At 46.9% G+C, this 18608-nt stretch overlaps 1 protein-coding gene across 5 annotated transcripts in view; it reads left to right on the top strand.

The window, feature by feature from the left end:
• Positions 1–3833: 3833 nt before the first annotated feature.
• The window catches only part of SH3D19 (SH3 domain containing 19), a 178106-nt gene continuing 163331 nt past the window's right edge, over positions 3834–18608 (top strand). For 2 of the 5 annotated variants that reach the window (XM_019522195.1, XM_019522194.1), the window contains exon 1: positions 3978–4133. In XM_019522195.1, the coding sequence (XP_019377740.1) occupies positions 4052–4133 (82 nt within the window). In that variant the 5' untranslated portion in view covers positions 3978–4051. Of the gene's footprint in view, positions 4134–18608 lie in introns of all 5 variants that reach the window. The other 3 variants (XM_019522202.1, XM_019522199.1, XM_019522197.1) reach the window with 3 other exon arrangements.

The following is an 18608-nucleotide window of genomic DNA, read 5'->3' as shown; positions in this document are numbered from 1 at the left end:
TGTGTTTATAGAATATGATGTATCAAGTTGCTTGATCTTTTCCACAGTAATTCTGCCTTATTCAGGACGCAGAATAGAGGGTGCATACTGCGTGAACAACAATATTATTCAATATCCAACTGACTCAATATTGCCTTTTATCTTCATTCAATATATGGCTGCATGCCTTATTTACTCCATGCTGTTCACTTCCTGTTCTAAAGAAAATTAATTTCCTCATAGGCATTTCTATGATACTATTCAAGTACTTTTTAAAAACGTTTATTTTCACAACACCCCTGTGATGTTAAGGGGAACTTAAACAGGTCAAAAGTATTTACTAGTTTTGAGATGCTGAATACCTGTTATGACATTTTGCAGCACTCCTGTGTTGACAGATTTAATTGATTGACAGTGTGGCTGTGAGTGCTAAGCATTTCTACAAATCAGATCTCGGTGTCTCAGTTGTGCATTCATTAACTGGGTATATTCCTCAGTTAGCAAATGTCACAGTGCCTTTGTCTGATCTTCTCTGAAATCAGCCCAAGAGTGGCTTCTAGATTGGAGGGAGACCTTATTTTTTTTGTACTCTGAGACTCTGGCCTTTCAGCCCCTGACCCTCCTGGTATCTTCGGTATCACTTAAACTGAAGTATCATCAAGGCTATTTATTCACTTCTCTGATGGACCTCCAGCTTTTTGTCATGTCCCACCCTCAGGCAACTTTAGTACCTGGCACTTAAACACCTTCTTTCCCCATGCTAGTTAGGGAAACTGAGGCACATATCATTACAACATTTAAATGAATACATTTAAAACAGAAATACTTCAGTAAAACCCAAGTCTACCACAGTGACTGCTTGTGGAAAAAGCATGGTTTAAGTGACCTCCCCAACATCACACAGGACCTCTGTGGCACAAATAAAATCTACTTCTCCAGGGTGGCATTCAATGTTCTTAACAACTAACATCCTTTGGACAAGGATATTTGTAGGCACAGACAGAAGTGACAATTTTCACCTGATCTGGCCCCTGAAAGTGTGTTACAGCCATGACCAAACACAAGTGCACAGCTGCAGAGTGCTTTAAAAGAGCCAGTCCCGCAACAATCTGTACCCTCATTGCATGAAGGTTCAGATGACGATGCTCGAAAACAGAGTGCCTTCATTAATTAATGTCTGTCTGGGCGTGCCAGGAGCAGGGCTGGGCTGATGCAGCCCAGCCCTGCTCCCGGCACTCTCTTTAGAATGGGGGCAGGGAAGGGAGTGGAGGGGAATTTGGTTTGGGGTTTTTTTCAGCTGGCCCTGGAAGGTGGGGTGGGTGTATTGGAGCCTCAGTGGGGAGAGCTAGGGCAGAGCGGCTGCATACTCACAGCTGCTCCAAACTGCAGCTGAATCTCCTAACTCTCAGGACCCAACAGAGAAAGCTTGTTGGGTCCAGGTGAGCACTGTAACACTCAGTGCTTCCTGCAAAGTGCTGTGAGTTACAGCAGACAGCTGCACTTCTGTCTGCATCTGTTACTGGACCAACTGCAGGGTTGGACTAGACTTAGACAAGCATTCTAATGCAGTCCATTCTTCTTCAGGTCTGAGCAAACACCATGCCTGTCACTCCAATACTACCACAACTTATACTTTCTCTTTCTACTCATTCTCTCCACATCTTCAAACTTCCACAGCAGGGATCCTACAAATCACGGGCGACTGGTGCCTCCTGAGCCTGGGGGTGGGCACCCATGGGAGCCAGCAGGGGTGGTGCTGGTGAGAACCTGCAGAAGCTGCCAGTGGCATCGTTGGCCCTGTCAGGGGGGGCACATGGTGCTCCCTACCAGTTGCCTATGCTACAGACAATGCTTCCTTCACTACCAAATCCTGATTGAATTTCAGCACAGTCCATGCAATGCATATGCTCCTGAGATAGTAAACAGGTCTGTGAGGCAACCTTATGGACAGACACACAAGAGACTGATTTTTTTGTGTTGTAAGACTTGTGAAAGGGGTTTTATTCCTGTAAGGTGAATGGCTGTTGGAACTGAGTAACTTGTTATACTGAATAGTAATATTCCTGTGCTACTTCTCAGATTGTATTCCTTATGCTGTGGTGTTTTTTTTCAAAGCTTGGAGCAGCAAGTATGACTTTTTAACTGGTTACATTTTCTGATTGGGAAACAGAAAATCTCTACTTACTTTATTCACACTAAAACAAGTGCACTAGAGGTCTCAACACCTAGTAAAAAGTATTAAGATAAAAGTATGACAGACCCTTTTAACAGAGGTGGTCTGTTTCATTTTCAGCCTCTTTTTCTTACCCCGGTCTCACAGGGCTCCGTGCAATTGAGCCTAACTGTATGAACAGCCTTGTCCCAGAACAGGACACTAGCATCCAGGCTGGGGCTGGATGCAACCTTGGTCAGTTCACCCCTTATTTTGGCTTCTCTAAGGTTGCTTTTAGAGATCTCCCCCACTGGTGAGGGAGAATTGCAGCTGGCTTGTCATAGAATCATAGAAAATTAGGGTTGAAAAGGACCTCAGGAGCTCATCTAGTCCAGCATTTCTCCACCTGTGGGTTGCAACCCATTAGTGGGGCATAAGAATATTTCAAAAGGTTGCAAATAAGGGAAGGGGTTGCGGAGGGAGCTGTGTGGTAGGGCTGGCAACACTAGGGCTCGTGCACATGCTTCCGGGGGTAGGGCAGCCAGGAGACGCTACTCGGGACAGGACCAGGCTGCCTAACACGGCACAGGAGCCCTAGCCCAGGGCAGGTATGCCACAAGCCTCCCCTCCTCCCTCCAGCCTGTGCCAGGACTCATTCTGCTGCTGCCCACATGAGCCGGAGCTGCCACAGCCACTATGCTTCGGCCCAAGCAGGATGGGGCAGGTGGGAGCCCACTTTGGCAGGAGCCTGCAGATTGGAACTGAGGCCCCAGCTTGGTCTGGGGAGGCAGGGGACTGTGGGTTGGGCATGGGCAGGGCCAGGGGTGCGTGCGTCAGGCCAAGCCATCCGTCTTGGCAAATGGGTCCCAGTGCAAAAAAGGTTAAGAATCACTGATCTAGTCTAACCCCCTGCTCAAAGCGGGACCATCCCCAAGTAAATTGTTCATGGGTGACTGGTTCCCTCATGGCAAAACTCACTGACTGGGAAGCGGCCATGGCACTATACCTGGTGCTCCTACTCCCCAGCTGGTGCTTGCGGGGTGTGGGGCGACACCAGTGCTCCTTCCCCCCACAATGGCCGAAGTGGGGGTGTGGCCTGTCAGGGGTGCACCAGTGCTCTCAGGGGGTGTATGTGCACCCCTATACATCGCCGCTGAGATCACCTCAGCCATGTCTTTGGCTAGCGGGGTCTTAAAACCCTCCAAGGATGGAGCTTCCCCCACCTCTCTGGGTAACCTGTTCCAGTGAGAGTTTTCCCAATCTAACTTAAACCTCCCTTGCTGCAACTTGAGACCATTGCTCCTTGTTCTGTCATGTGCCACCACTGAGAACAGTCTAGCTCCATTGTCTTTGGGGCCCCCTCCAGGTAGGTCAAGGCTGCTATCCGATCCCCCCCTCCCTCCCGCAGACTCCACAGGCCCAGTTCCCTCAGCCTCTCCTCAGAAGCCATGTGCCCTTCTTTTTCCCGGGGAGGCTGCCCAGCCCGCTCCACTGTGTGCTTCATCTCAGATCCTTGCAGCTCCCCCTCTCCTGAATAAAAGTTGCCAGCGGCCCGAGCCTGGGGGAGGGCGAAGGGAGCTCGCTCCCAGCCCTGCCCCGGGTGCCTTCCTCGCCTGCTGTTGCTGTAGTAGTGGAGGCAGGAGCGGGGTTTCCTGTTGACACCGGAATGCGGTGAGCGGCGGGGAGGCGAACGCCACCTTCTCGGACTCCCTCTTCCCTGCGCCCTGCGCCGCTGCCCGCCGGAGCAGGGAGAAAGGGCCCGGCGGGGCTGCAACTTGGGAGGCAAGCGGCGGCGGGAGCGAGCAGGCCGGGGAAGGGGAGGCAGCCGCCGGGGAGGCTGCAGGTGCTGCCGGGCCGGCCGGGGGCTCTCGGGGCATGGGGGCGCCTGCCGCGTGAGCGCCCCGGCCGTGCCCCTCGCCCATGGCTGAAGCCTGGAGGCTGGAGGAAGACGAGGAGGAGCTCAGCAGGAGGCACAGGAGGGGCAACTTGGGCTCGGTACCAGGTAAGGGCGGGGGGGGCTTTGGACGAGCTAGCGGTGGCCGAGGGGCCGGGGCCTCTCACTTGTGGGCGCGGATTGTTTCCCCCCTTTGCACCTCCCTCAGGCTTATCTGGAGATTCTGCGCTGTGCACATCTCTGCACGTGTGTGTGGTGCGCGTGTGCACATGCTTGTAGTGCATGTCTTCCGTGTGTGCATCATGCGTGTGTGCACGTGTGTTTGCATTTTCCGTGTGTGTGTCTTTGTGTGTGATGCACATGTGTTGCACATTGCGTTGTGTGGTGTGTGCACATGTGCAATGCGTGTGTTGTGTGTGCACGCGCATCGTGTGGTGTGCAGTGCGTGCGTTGTGTGGTGTGGTGCATGTGTGTGGTGTGCCTGCACATTGTGTGGTGTGCGCATGTGTGTGGCATGCACGTGTGTGCGCTGTGGCTGTGTGCATTTTGTGGTGTGCGCATGTGTCATGTGCGCACACATCATGTATGCACATGGGTGTTTGGTGCGCATGTGTGCAGTGTGTGCATTGTGTGGTACGTGCACATCGTACGGTGTGCACGTCTGCAGTGCCAGTGGTGTGAGGGCGTGTGTGGTGTGCAAGTGCACACATGCAGTGGCTGTGGTGTAAGGGCATATGCAGTGTGTGTACACCTGTGTGCAGTATGTGTGTGGTGTGCATGTTTGTGGTGTGTATGTACATGCATCCTTTGACTCTAGCTGACTTCCTGCCCCTTTGGGCAGGGGGCTGGACCTGATGAGGTTATGAGGTCCCGTCCAGCCCTAATGTCTATGAAATCTATGTAGAATGTGTGGTGTAAACGTGTGTGCATGCGAGGTGGTGCGGGGGTGTAAGGTGTGGAGAGTAGGGAGGAGAGGCAGGGCAAGGTGCAAGCTATAACCTATCTGGGCAGAGCTAACTTTATCTCCTCCTTTGGCAGGGTAATTAGATGAATCACTCTTCCTTTAAAAGGAAAAGTTCAAGGTCTGACAGAGTTGCCTTTCTGAGTGCTGCTTGCCTGAACTGGAGAGTTTGTCCATAAATTATGCTGGTCAAAGAGATTTAGGGTCACCCTCGTCTCCAGCTGGCTACCCCAGCTTGGAGCTGCTTTGTGAAGGCCTTGATTCTGCAAGCCAGCATGCAGTGTGCTCCTCGGGGGTGTGAGGGGCTGTCTGTATGAGACGGCTTGTAAACCTGGGCCCTAAGTGTCAATAACTGCTTAGCACTACTGGACAAGACCTTAAGAATAGGCGTTGCCCTAGACAGCTTACAGTCTAAATGAGCCAGGCCCAGAGAAGGTAGTAGACTCGCATCTCGCCTGCTACTGTGGAAGGTTGTACAAGGTATTTGTGGTAATAGGTATCTTGTCCCTGTACAGAAAAGGGAACGCACTGCCACAAAACCCATCAGGATGTGATTTTCAATGGGAAGGGAGGAGGGTGAGAGAAAGTGATAAGGCACCTGAGAATAGGGAGAGCTGGATTTTTTGTAAAGCCTCAAAGACTAGCATAACTTTTACTCAATACGGTGTACAAGGGAGCACCATCTTAAGTACAGACTAAGGTGTTCCCATAGCTTATACTTTGGTGATGCTCAACTGTTAATTAAAGATGAGTTAGGATAAGCAACTTTAGCTGGTCTGTGAACTAGTTGCTGTGTTGTTTGTCTCTTGTGACCATATAAAAGATACTTTAGATGGAGGGGTTGTGCTGTTGTAGCCCTGAAGGTCCAGAAAATATGCAAGAAGCAAGGTGTTTGTTTGTTTGTGTGTTTTAGTAGTATTTTTGATTTGACATCTCTCCCTGTTGGTCTGGACAGAAAGTTTCCTTAAAAGCCCAGTCTCAGAGTGAGCATCAGGTTAAAAAAATAAAAAATATATATATATTTTTGTAACATTAATAGTAGTGAAAGGGAACAAACCCCTTCTTTTACTTTACCTTTCACTTTTTACATGTATTTCCATTCTGCATTTTTTTTCTCTCCGTTTGAATAATGGAAACTTATTGGTCACTTCTACCTAACAAGGATTAGTTATGTATGATTTTTAGTGCTAGAGCCTTGCATCTGCCAGGTTGTTCTGTGCAGTCAGATCCTTAGGCTGTGTGACAGCCTTGACCATGTCTGTGGTAGCCTGTGTGCAAGCATAAGAGTCCACAATGATTAAATGTTTGAATTACAAATAATTATTATGCCAGTTTTTAAACTGTTCTTGGAACCAAATTTGACACCAGAATATTAGTTTAAGGTATAACTTCAATAATATTAAAAATAAAAGACCTGACTCTCGATTAAATTTGTTGTGGGTGGGGGTAAGTATATCCTGTTACTAAGTGGGAGTAAATTGTGGATTTAGGACCTTAGTGGGGGTGGAGAAAAACCTAAGGAAGCTGGAGTGAATTCCAAGATAGGAGGGTGGGGAGATGAGAATACGGCTCTTTAGCAGTCAAGGTGTGTAAATAATAGTTCACAAATTACTAGAACTGAATGATCCAATTGCCTGCTATGGGAAAGAAAGCCCAGCTGGACTGGGGATCTCTGGGAGCTACTACAATATAAATAATAAAATGTCAGATATAGATTATTCCTTATGATCTTGTTCTGAGGAGTAATAAAGAGCCTTAGATTACCAACTGAGTAAAGTGCTGTGCCCTTGTCTCTGCAAAATACTGTTTGTGTCAAAAAACAAATGCAAAAAGCACCAACCTAAAGGATGCATAAAGTCTAATTTCCTTTACTACCTATACAAGTATATGAAAATTCTTCTTAGATGTTATGTTACTATATATATCAAATATTGGTTCTGATTTTTTTTTTTTTATTGTAGGCACTAAAACATCAAACATCAAAATTCTTCAGACTGAAATCAGTCTTGACTGTCCATCTAGGCCTGTGATTTATATGTAGTTACTAGTTTAATATTGTCTTCCCTTTGACAGCTACATTTTCAATAGTGTTAGACTAAATGATCCAGTAGTGGTTTGCTTGTTCTGTGGTTTGTCTATTAGAGAGGACCTGGGTTTTCTGTTCACCATGGAAAAACATGGTAAAATGTGGATTTTTTCATTTTAAAGAGAAAAATGCATATGTTTCCTTTAAAGGAGAACATGTGCTCAGCAGGTTTCCCCTTGCAAGCTGGCAGAGTTGCAGCCTGCAAGGGGTTGGGGGGAGCAATAGGATGATCAGGCAGGGGCGCCACATGCACATGTGTGAACACATGCACATGGCAGCCAGGCAGCATGGAGAGCAGCTCCCCTCAGGTAAGTCTGGGGTGAGAGGGAGATTGAGGCCCCTCCCATTGGGCAGGGCTGGGGCGGAGGGCAATGTGCAGCCAGGGTGGTGCTTGGGGCCCAGAGCAGAGAGTGGGATGGAACTGTGGGCAGCTCATCTGGGGCACAGCGGGGATTGCAAAGTAGGGTGGGGAGGCTCAGTGAGCCCTATGCTGCTGTACTGAGGTGCCCTGTGTCCACCTGGCAGCAGCGGGGGTGGCAGCATGGAGTTGTGCCCTCAGCTGCTGCCAGGTGGGCAGGAAGTACCTCACCATGGCTATGTGGGGCTCCCGGCAGCAGCACCGAGCCTCCCTGCCTCACCCTGCCCCACTCTGCCCTGCCATGGTAGGTCCCCCTGCTGGGCTGCAGAGGCCCCTGAGAGGAGCGAGCAGGGCAGGATGCTCCAAGCCTGCAGCGGGCAGCCTGCATTGATTACCCCCCCACAGGCTGTGCTCCAGCCGTACTGCCCATGGGGGAGGGGGCTTCATGCTCTATTTGGACCACAGCAGCTGTGGCACCTGGGGCTCAGGCACTGCTAGGAGGGGTGGGGGGGTTGTGGACCCAGGTCCCTGGCCCTGGAACCTAGGGCTGCTGGGGGGCCCCCTCCAACAGGGTGGAGGGCTGTGGGTGGGGAGTGAGGAGCATTGGCAGGGCCAGGGGGCTGTGGGTGGGGAGTGAGGGGCACCAGCAGGGCTGGGGCAATGGCATATCAGGGCTGCTCAGTGCTACAAAGTGGCAAGGGTGGGGGACAGCTGCAGCTGGACCCACATCCTGGTGAGCAAAGGGGACAGGAGGATCTCTGACTTTTCAATGATAAAAACCCCCAAATCAAACACCAAAACTTACAGGTATTTACAATTTATTTTATTATAGTGATTGAGGCACTGTCAGGCTTCCAAGTTGCTTTAAAATTGTAAAAATATCAATAAAGCATTGTGTTCAATTGATATATATCATGTAGTGGCATTTTATTTTAATCCTGGGAAAACGTGGATTTTGTTTTGTTTTTTTAAGTCAGAGAATTTGCAATTTTTAAACAGAGAAAACTAGGATACCTGTTTATTAGTTTGGAATGTTGCAAATGTTCTTACTAAAGGTAAGCAGTTGCATACAATTTCCATGCTGTCCAAGGAACCTAGTGAATCCCTTTGGTCTCCATATGGCTATGGTGACCTCTGAATGGTGCATTGTGAAAAAAATGGAGTAGTAGGAGAAGCCATATGACTTTTTGTTTCTGTCTTGACCTAATAACTCCTGACCCTTTCCCCGCAGAATGGGATTAAACAGCTGGTAAACCACAAATTCAAGGAAAAGAAATAGTTGTACAGAATTTGATATAAGATCCATATCACATCTTATGATGTGAATGTCAGTTGTGGCTCTGTTTATGTTGGTGTTAAAGCGTTTTCTAATCACTTACAATGTATTGAAAATATTTGTGGGGGTGGAAATCTTAGGGCATTTATACACATACTTTTCTGTTCCACAGTGTGCCAGAGATCTGCTGCTTCTGAGCAGACTCAGTTAATTGAATTTGCTTCGCACGCGAGCTGTGGTGAACTGCAGTGTCATCTGCAGTTATATAAGTGGAGAAATGCGTGTCAGCCCCCAGAAAATGGTGGCAGTGTACTTTTGAGCTAAAGCACCTCCGATGTGTGTTTTAGTTCAAAAGTGCACTACCACCATTTTCTCAGCAGTGATGCATATTTCGGCACTTAACAACTGCAAGCATCGTGGTGCTAGGCCTTGCATATGTAAAAAGTCCCTAATTGTTTGTGAATGGCAGATTATTCTTTTTTAGTCTTTTTGCTTTTTCCTGAAGACACTTCTTCATTCTACTGCTACATACTGTTTTTGCAATTGGTCAGTTTGGACCCAAATATGCCACTGTACTCACGGGCTATAAAATGACTCAGTGTAAAATGTTAAAAATGATTGTTCAAATAACTGGACTTGCAGGAAAGCTTATACCAAGTACAGTAAATCTTAGCTATTTACTGCAGAAGGCAAAAATAACATAGTATGTGCTTGTCTTTTTCTTGGACGATAATAGACTATTAAGCCCGTGAGACAACCTCTGTTTTTCTAAGGTCTTTGAAGTACATAAGAGATTGTAAAACTCATGGAAAGACTTTTTATTTCTATGGGTGAGTGGCTGTAAATGTTGCATATGATTTACTTGCTGTGCTGACCAATACTGTTCCTGTGCTATTTTTCTAACTTTTATTTCTTCCTTTTTTTTTCTTCTTCAGATGTTTTAACTCATTTGCTCAGTTTTAGACTACTGGCAAAATATGTTACTTATTTGTATCTTTTTTTCTTGTCGCTAAACTAAGATCTAGTTCAGAACAGCCCTATTTTCTTTATGCTTCCACATCAGACCTATGCTGACTAGTTTTGGAAGCCAAGAGCAATTAGCTGTGTCCAGTACAATAAATCAAACATAGTATCTCACCAGTCAGCGGTACAGTCAAGGAAATTTGTGGCATGTTTGTGTGGGGTAGCTGACATCTACAATCAATTCGCTGTTTTTCCAGATAAATTTAGAATCCGATATGAGCACACTCCGTGGTGTCTTTCCATTTCCATAAAGAATATTTGCTTTCAAGACAAAAATGATATGATCTGTAAGTAGGGACCTACCAAATCCATGATTTCACAATTTTTGTGGACACTGCAAAAATTTGGTAGGTCCCCTGTGGAAAAAAAACCTGGTCCCTTCAAAAAAGCATGGGGATCTCAAAAAAAGCTGGAAAATGGCCAGCCAGCGGTTTGGGGGGAGCTGAAAATGGAGGCGGGAAGTCCTAGCGTCCTGAAGCAGGGGGTTGTGGGGGAGAGGATGGGTAAAGAGAGGGGGAAGATTTTCACAGCAGAACATGGCAGGCACCCCCTCCCCATGCTTCTGAGGGGACCCAGAAGTCCTACCCCTCCCCACAGACTTGACAGATGGACATCTGTCAGATCCCTGGGGAGGGGCAGGATTCTGGGGCCCCTCGGCCAGAAGTGTGGGGGGCTACTGCACTCTGCCACGAACATGGCAACCAGTGCCATGCTCAGACCAAGAAATCAGAGGGCAGCCCCCATGAATTGGGTAGTTCACTACCTGTAAGTGTTCTGAAAAGTCCCTGAACCTGCTAAGTGATGAGCCCCTTCAGTCTTACTGAAGCGTCAAATAGGCACAAAGCCTTTCAGCACCTTGCAACAGATGTCCAGGACTTGGCTGGATGAGATTTGCATTAGGAAAAAGGGTCATTTTTAAGAGCTATGTGATCTCCCTCCCCCTCACCCAGGTAAGTTCTCTCCCCTCAGGCACACTTGTTGTCACATTTTGAACCTCTGACCCACACAACGCTCCTGTCCTGTTTTTGCTTTAGTTGTTCCAAGGATTTAGTTGTACCATTCATTTATTAGCCCCACAAGGGGCTACTAGTTAGCCAGGTGGGCCTTAAGGCTCACTCTAATTGGGTGTACAAATAGACAGGTAAGTTCTCTCAATTTGGGCTAAAACTTACTGTTTTACCACCCCTGTTTCTAATAGGATGAAAACCAGTTTAAGTTACCCTGCAATCTGCATATCATTGCTGATCTTTGAACTGTCCTGCATATGCTGTTGTCCAGGTTACTCTCATATAAATAAGTTGCATTTAACTGCTTTTGTGGACAGATTAGCAGACTAGTCTTGAGTAGTTTTTTGTGTGTGTACCTTCAGAATAACTGATAAACTCTGGTGGTTTAGCAACCAGATCACAGACAGCTCTGGAAACAATGGAAGAGATTCTCTGCCCTTTGCTCCACCTGAAAGTCTGCGGCTGGACATTCTCCCAGCTTGAGAGATGCCAGTCAGATAGAGGTGGCAGAGTAAACTCCTTCCTCTTACTCCTGTTACTTCAGTCCGACTCCTCTGTGACACATTAACTAGTGATGATGCATACATAGTACATCTGATTGCTACCCAGAGAAAACATTACCTGACTCTGTACAGTCTCCAAAGCCCATTGAAGAAAGTGCAAACACTCTCAGTGATTTCAGCAGGTTTGGAATCACGTTTTATTGGAGTAATTTAAGATTAATGTTCTTTTAGCAGTCTTAAGACTAATTAATGTTCTTTTAGCAGTTACGTATTGTGGCACGTACCTCAGAAATCCACCAATATTTCTCGAAAGGTACCACAAAGACTCGGGTAATAACTGTAAGCCTGTTCTATAAATTGAATTGCTCTAAGGAAAATAATTTTAGTGTGGTGGCAGGTGACCCCTAGCTTTTTAAAGAGTGAGAGGCAAAAAATGAGACTTCATATGGGATGAAAAGCACCTCACTCACATGGGGCGTAGTTGAAGTAAAGCATAGAGATGCATCATCTGAATAATAGGGCCAGTCAGACAGTACAGACAGAGATGGAGTTGTGCGTTGAGTTGTGATGATTCAGAGACCAAACTGTCATCTGCATATTGGGAGAAAATTGTTTCTTGTAAAGGGTAATAAGATGTAATGGGGTTGTCACTCAGAGCAGAGGGGCAGACAGCAAAGAGGACAGAAGAGGTTTGGACTCCTATAGAGAGAGGATAGCCATTAGGGATCAGTGTTTCATAGTGTAATTATAATATTTACTGGAAAATTTAGAACTGATTTTTTTTTTTTTCCCTGTATAGCCTTGGTTCACAATCTGGAACCAGAGAAGTACATAGAAACTGTTGGACTGCAGCTTTGTTAAAAATTAACTGAGTTGTATTTGTGCTATTTCAGTAAAAATCTGATGTAGCCTGTTCAATATGAAAGAGCAAAGCTTTTTGTTTTGGCAAGACTTGTCTGTTCAAGATAGACTTTTATATTTAATATCAACTTCAGTGATTTATTAACTGTATTTAAATGTATTAATACTGAACACCAGTATTCTGTGTAATTATTTTTCCCCTGGCTTTCATAATTAAGAAAGCAACATGTAAAACTATTTTCACTCCTCCCCCAAGTAGTTGCCTACTTTTTTGATGCATTTTGAGAGAATTTTATACTAAACAGTATTTTTCCAGTTGCATTATAGTCATGAATATCAGAATTATGCTAGCAATGCTAGTTGCAGTAGCATATAATAAAAATGGCAAACACTTAAAATTTCAGGATCTCCCAGCCTTTCAGGATCTCTCAATCTATATCAGAATATGTATGATGTATAAACAGGATAGTGTTATAAAATTTAGTGTAAGCAAAGCTCTGCTTTCTGGCTTCCATAATGTCAGTGGCACTGCTGGTGTCTGATAGTGGTTTGAAGTGTAAAGTCTGAGTCAGTGACTGAATTGGGTCTTTCTCTGTCCTACCACTACCACTGACACTTTTTTAATAATTAAGGTGGGGTGGGGAGGGGTTATGATGTGGTTAATTTTAATCTAATGATTAAAATTAGATAAAAGTGCCAAAAAGCCCTGCTGAAGTGCACGATCTATGACACTGGACGAGCTGGGTCAAACTAACACAATGCCGATTCCGGGCATGTGCTGTGTTCAGTGTGGGAGCACGATGAGCTGAAAGTAAAGTGCTGCATTTTTTTTTTTCATATCTGTAAGTAGCCTTAAAGTCAGGTACAGTGGGTGAAAGGAGAAACACAAAATTAAAAGCAAAATCCATCCCATTAGTAAACTGTGGTATAATCATGAGTATGTGGTGATCTTTTTGGAAATGCATCAAGGGGACCACATGGTAATATATTTGCTCATTGATTTTTCCCCCACCTCCCATTTCCCCTCCTTAGTTGTTGGTTATATAGATAATGAACTAGTTATTTCAAGTTGCCTTGTTGACAAAAGAAGTATATTTATTAAACTGATACAGAGAAAAACTGATTTTTTTTCAAATGCAAACATTGTGATATATGGAAAATGTCATCAGCTTTCCCTGAGAGAGTTGGTACTGACATTTACTTAACAAAAAAGAGAGAGGTCTCTTCACTGGCCACTTTTTTTTTTAAAGTGATATCAAGTGTGTTAAAGTGAAAAGTCTTACTGTTTGTGGGGTTCCCCCCCCAACCCCTTAAACCTACTGTAGTTAACTAGAATTACTGATTAATAATTGTCTGCCACACCTCTTCCCCTGTACCGTTATTGTCATAGCCAAAAACTTAGATACTGTTCGTGTTGTTGATGGAATACACCAGTGGAAAAAATAGGCTGTCAGGCAGCCTTTTGTAGCAGGCTTTCTCGTTTCACTCTCACCTGATTCCGTCATTCTGCTTCTATCCAACATAGTTGATAAATGACAACTGACATGGATAAGATCTATTCTAAAAACAGACTTTGACTGATTAAACTGAATCAGTGCACAATGCTGCTGCAAGTTGGTAGGGTTAAAGCGTAGGACACAGGCATCTTGGACTCGGACTCAGGTGATTACTAGGTATTGCTTTTACAATGGTGGAAGCTAAAGTCTTAATGTTGATGCACAGAAGTTGCACTAGTTTTAGTTAAATGTCTCTCTCTTTTTTTTTTTTAAGAATCTATTGATAATCATAGAAGGTGAGGGTTGGAAGGGACCTCTGGAGGTCATCTAAACCAATCCCCTGCTCAAAGCAGGACCATCCACAACTAGATCATCCCAGCTAGAGCTTTGTCCATTTGGGTCTTAAAAACCTCTAAGGATGGAGATCCACAGTCTCTCTAGGTACCCTGTTCCAGTGTTTTATTACCCTCCTAGTGAGAAAATTGTTCCTAATATCTAACCTAAACTTCTCTTGCTTCAGCTTGAGACCGTTGCTCCTTGTTCCACTGAGAACAGTCTAGCTCCATCCTGTTTCAAACCTCCTTTAAGGTAGTTGAAGGCTGCTATTAAATCCCCTCAGTCTTCTCTTCTCAGAACTAAATAAGCCCAGTTCCCTCAGCCTTTCCTCATAAGCCATGTGCCCCAGCCCCTTCACCATTTATGTTGCCTTTTGCTGGATTCTCTCCAATTTGCCCACATCCTTTCTGTAGTGGGGGCCCCAAAATTGGATACAGTACTCTAGATGTGGCCTCACCAGTCCTGAACAGAGGGGAATAATTACTTACCTTGACCTGCTAGCAGCACACCTATTATGCAGCCCATTATGCTGTTAACCTTCTTGACAAAAAGGGCACACTGTTGGCTCATATTCAGCTTATTGTCCTCTGTAACCCCCAGGTCCTTTTCTGCAGAGCTGCTGCCCAGCCATTCAGCCCCCAACTTGTACTGGTGCATGGGATTTTTGTTCCCTCTTTAAGTGCAGGACTTAGCTGTCCTTGTTGAACCTCATGAGATTTCTTTTGGCCCAATCCTCCCATCTGTCTAGGTCACTCTGAATCCTAGCCCTACCCTCCAGCATATCAACAACTCCCCACAGCTTGGTGTCATCTGCATACTTGCTGAGGGTGTACTTTATGCCATCTTTCAAGTTGTTGATGAAGACTTTGAACAAAACTGGCCCCAGGACTGATCCCTGGGACACTCCACTTGATACTGGCTCTCAACTAGACATCGAGCCATTGATTACTGTACTACTCTCTGAGCCCAATGCTCCAGCCAATTTTCTTTCCACTTTACGGTCCATTCATCTAGCCATACTTCCTTAGCTTGCCTGTGAGAATGTTGTGGGAGATCGTATCAAAAGCCTTGCTAAAATTAAGGTATACTACGTCCATTAGTCTCCCTATGTCTACGGAGCCACTCTTCTCATCATAGAAGGCAGTCAGGTTGGTCAGGCATGACTTGCTCCTGGTGAATCCATGCCAACTTCCTAATCACCCTTTTTCTCCTCCAAGTGCTTAGAAATGGATTTCTTGAGGATTTGCTCTAAGATTTTTCCAGGGACTGAGGTGAGGCTGACTGGTTTGTAGTTCCCTGGATCCTCCTTCATCCCTTCCTTAAAGATGGCACTACATTTGCCCTTCTCTAATCATCTGGGACCTCTCCTGATAACCATGAGTTTTCAAAGATGATGGCCAGTGACTCTGCAATCTTGCATCCTTGGGTGCCTCCGTTCCAGCCCCACGGATTTGTATATGTCCAGCTTTTCTAAATAGTCCCTAAACTGTTCTTTCACCACTGTTGGCTACTTACCTTCCCCCCCCAAACTGTGCTGCTCAGTGCAGTAGTCTGGGAGCTGACCTTGCCTGTGAAGACTGAGGCGAAGAAGACGTTGAGCACTTCAGCCTTTCCTGCATGCTCTGTCACAAGGCTGCCTCCCCCATTCAGTAAGGGACCCACACTTTCCCTGATCCTCCTCTTGGTACTGACATATTTGTAGAAACCTTTCTTGTTACCCTTGATATCCCTTGGTAGCTGCAACTCCAGTTACATTTTGGCCTTCCTGATTTCATCCCTGCATGCCCGAGCAATGCTCTTATACTCCTCCCTAGTTGTTTGTCCAAGTGTCCACTTCTTATAAGCTTTCTTTTTGTGATTTAGTTTACTGAAGAGTTCCCTGCCAAGCCAAGCTGGTCTTCTGCCATACTTGCTAGTCTTCCTGTGCATCAGGATGGTCTGTTAAACCCTTAATGTTAGATCGGGGCGGGCAACTATTTCGGCTGGAGGGCTGCTTACAGTGTTCTGGCAGGCTGTCAAGGACCGCAGGGAGAGCCCCACCCCTTGACATGTGCGCCACCCCTGATCACCATCTTGGGACCAGAAGTCCCTAACCCCTGAGCTTTGCCACCAGAAGTCCCTCCCCTTATCCCTGGAATTATTCCTTTTGGCAAGGGGGTTTGCCATCTTGAACCAGAAAAATACCAACTTATATTCTAAAAATCAGACATCTACTACAGCATTCATTAATTCAATTTCAAAAATCATTTTTGTTCTGATTTATTTGTGTTTGTGTAGAGTACGTAGAGGTGATTGTGTAATAGCTTAAAATGAAGTCTTCCTTTTGCATATTGTGGAGCAAGTGTTGGGGGTGTGAGTGGGTGGGTGGGTATAGGTTTGTAGGGGGCTGTGGGTGTGTGGGTATGTGTGTATGTCGGATATGGGGGAGGGTGTGTGAATATGTGGGGTGTGGGTGGGTATGGGGGGAGGCTGTCTGGGGAGAGTTGTGGCATGTGTGGAGGCATGGGTGGCTGGGGTGTGTAAAGGGATCTGGGGTGTGCATGTGGATGCCCACAGCCCCTGCCACCAGCGTCAGCAGCAAGCCATGAGACCTCAGGGCCCATGCAAGCAGAGCCCCTATCAATGCTCCTGCCAGCCTAGGCTCAGCACTCCTGCCACTCCTGGCATAGGCCCTGCACTCCTGCATGCTTGGTTGCTGCCACTTCCCCCTCCCCCCATCTGCCACCACTACCCTTTTCCTGCCAGTTCTCTACCTTCCTGCTTGCTGACGCTGCCACTTCCCTGGCTCGCCGCCCACTGGCCACTCTGGCACCATGCTGCATAGCCAGGTCCACAGAACTCAGCAGGTGCTGACCCAACTTGGCCAACACTGCATGGAGCCAGCTGGGAATTGCAGGGACCGGGCCAGGCCAGCTCCTGCTGCGTTCTGTGGACCTGGCCATGCAGCTAGGAACCATGTGCTGAGTGGGGAGAAGCTGCAGTAGCGGTGGGGAAATGGTGGGTGCAGTGGTGGCAGGCAGTAGGGCAAGTGACAGTGGGTGGGAGTGCAGCAACAGTTGGGTGGGAGCGCAGGGCCTGCACCAGTGCCCTGGGACCAGAGATGGCGGGGACCTGGGGTGGGACAGCAGAAGCATGGGGCATGGGCTGGTTGCTTGGAGGGACTTTATGGAGACAGGCTGGGCTGTCCCAGCAGGGAGAGGGGCAGAGGCAGCATGGGACCCACGCTCCTGCTGCCCCACCCTTGGCCCCCACTGGGCCTGGCCCTACAGCACCAGTGCGGGCCCCGTGCTCCCGCCCAGCTGCACTCCTGCCTGCCACCGCTGCAACTGCCGTTTCTCCACTTTCTCATCCACTGTCGTGGGTTCTCCCCACCACCCTACCCACCTGCCAGCTGTTCCAGCACCACGTGGTTCCCACCTGCATTGCTGGGACTGCAGGATGCAGCAGGAACCCACCCTGCTACCAAGTCCCCTCTCAGCCTTCTCTTTTTTAGGCTGAAGAGACCCAAGTCCCTCAGGCTTTGCTCATATGACTTGCCTTGCAAGTCTCTGATCATATAGGTAGCTCTTCTCTGGACTCTCTCAAGTTTCCACATCCTTGTTGAAGTGCAGTGCCCGGAACTGGATGCAGTACTCCAGCTGCAGTCTCACCAATGCTGAGTAAAGCAGAAGAATCGCTTCCTTAGTTTTGCTTGAGATGCATTGGTTGATGCATGCCAGAGTATTATTTGCCCTGCTGGCTACAGCATTGCACTGACACCTGATGTTCATACTACGGGCTATTATTACCCCTAGGTTCCTTTCAGTTGTGGTGCTAGTCAGTTTGTCACCACCAAGCCTGTAAGTAATGTTGGGAATTGTTCATCCCCAGATGGGCACTTCATATTTCTCAATGTTGAACTTCATGTGGTTCTGATCCACCCAACTTGGCAGCCTGTCCAGGCCCACCTCTATCTGCAGCCTATTTTTAAGCATGACCACACTCCCCCATAACTTGGTGTCAAATATGAACTTGGCCAGTGAGCTCTTTACCCCCACATCCAAATCATTGATAAAGATGTTGAAAAGCACCGGACCAAGCATGGACCCCTGAGGGACACCACTGGCCACTTCTTGCCAGGACGAAACAGATCCATTCATAAGAACTCTTTGGGTCCTTCCTCACAGCCAGCTTCCTACCCATCTAATTGTTGAGCAGTTAACCCACAATCCTTCAATTTTCCCATGAGCACATCATGGATACCAGATCAAAGGCCTTCTGGAAGACTAGGTATACAATGCTGACCTCCTTTCTCTTATCCAGGTGGTGAGTTACCTGGTCATGGAAGGAGATGAGATTGGTAAGACAAGACCTGCCTGCGATGAAGCCGTGCTGGCAGTCATTCAGTATCTTACCTTCTGCAAGTGTATCACACATAGACTCCTTGATGAATTTTTCCAGGGTTTTCCCTGGAATAGAAATTAAGCTAATTGGCCTATAGTTGCCTGGGTCCTCTCTCCTCCCCTTCTTGAAGATGGGCACAACATTGGCCCTCTTCCAGTCTTCAGGGACATCCCCCCAAGTGCCACTAGTTTTGGAAGAGTTTCTCTAGAGGTTCCGCAATGACTTTGGCCAGCTCCTTTAGCACTTTCGGATAAAGTTCATCTGGTCCTGCTGACTTATAAATGTCTAACTTT

The sequence above is a fragment of the Gavialis gangeticus genome, unplaced genomic scaffold (genome assembly GCF_001723915.1).
Source record: "Gavialis gangeticus isolate Ggan-Ray unplaced genomic scaffold, GavGan_comp1, whole genome shotgun sequence".
Classification (NCBI taxonomy): Eukaryota; Metazoa; Chordata; order Crocodylia; family Gavialidae; genus Gavialis; species Gavialis gangeticus.
This window is presented reverse-complemented; position numbering and strand designations above follow the sequence as displayed.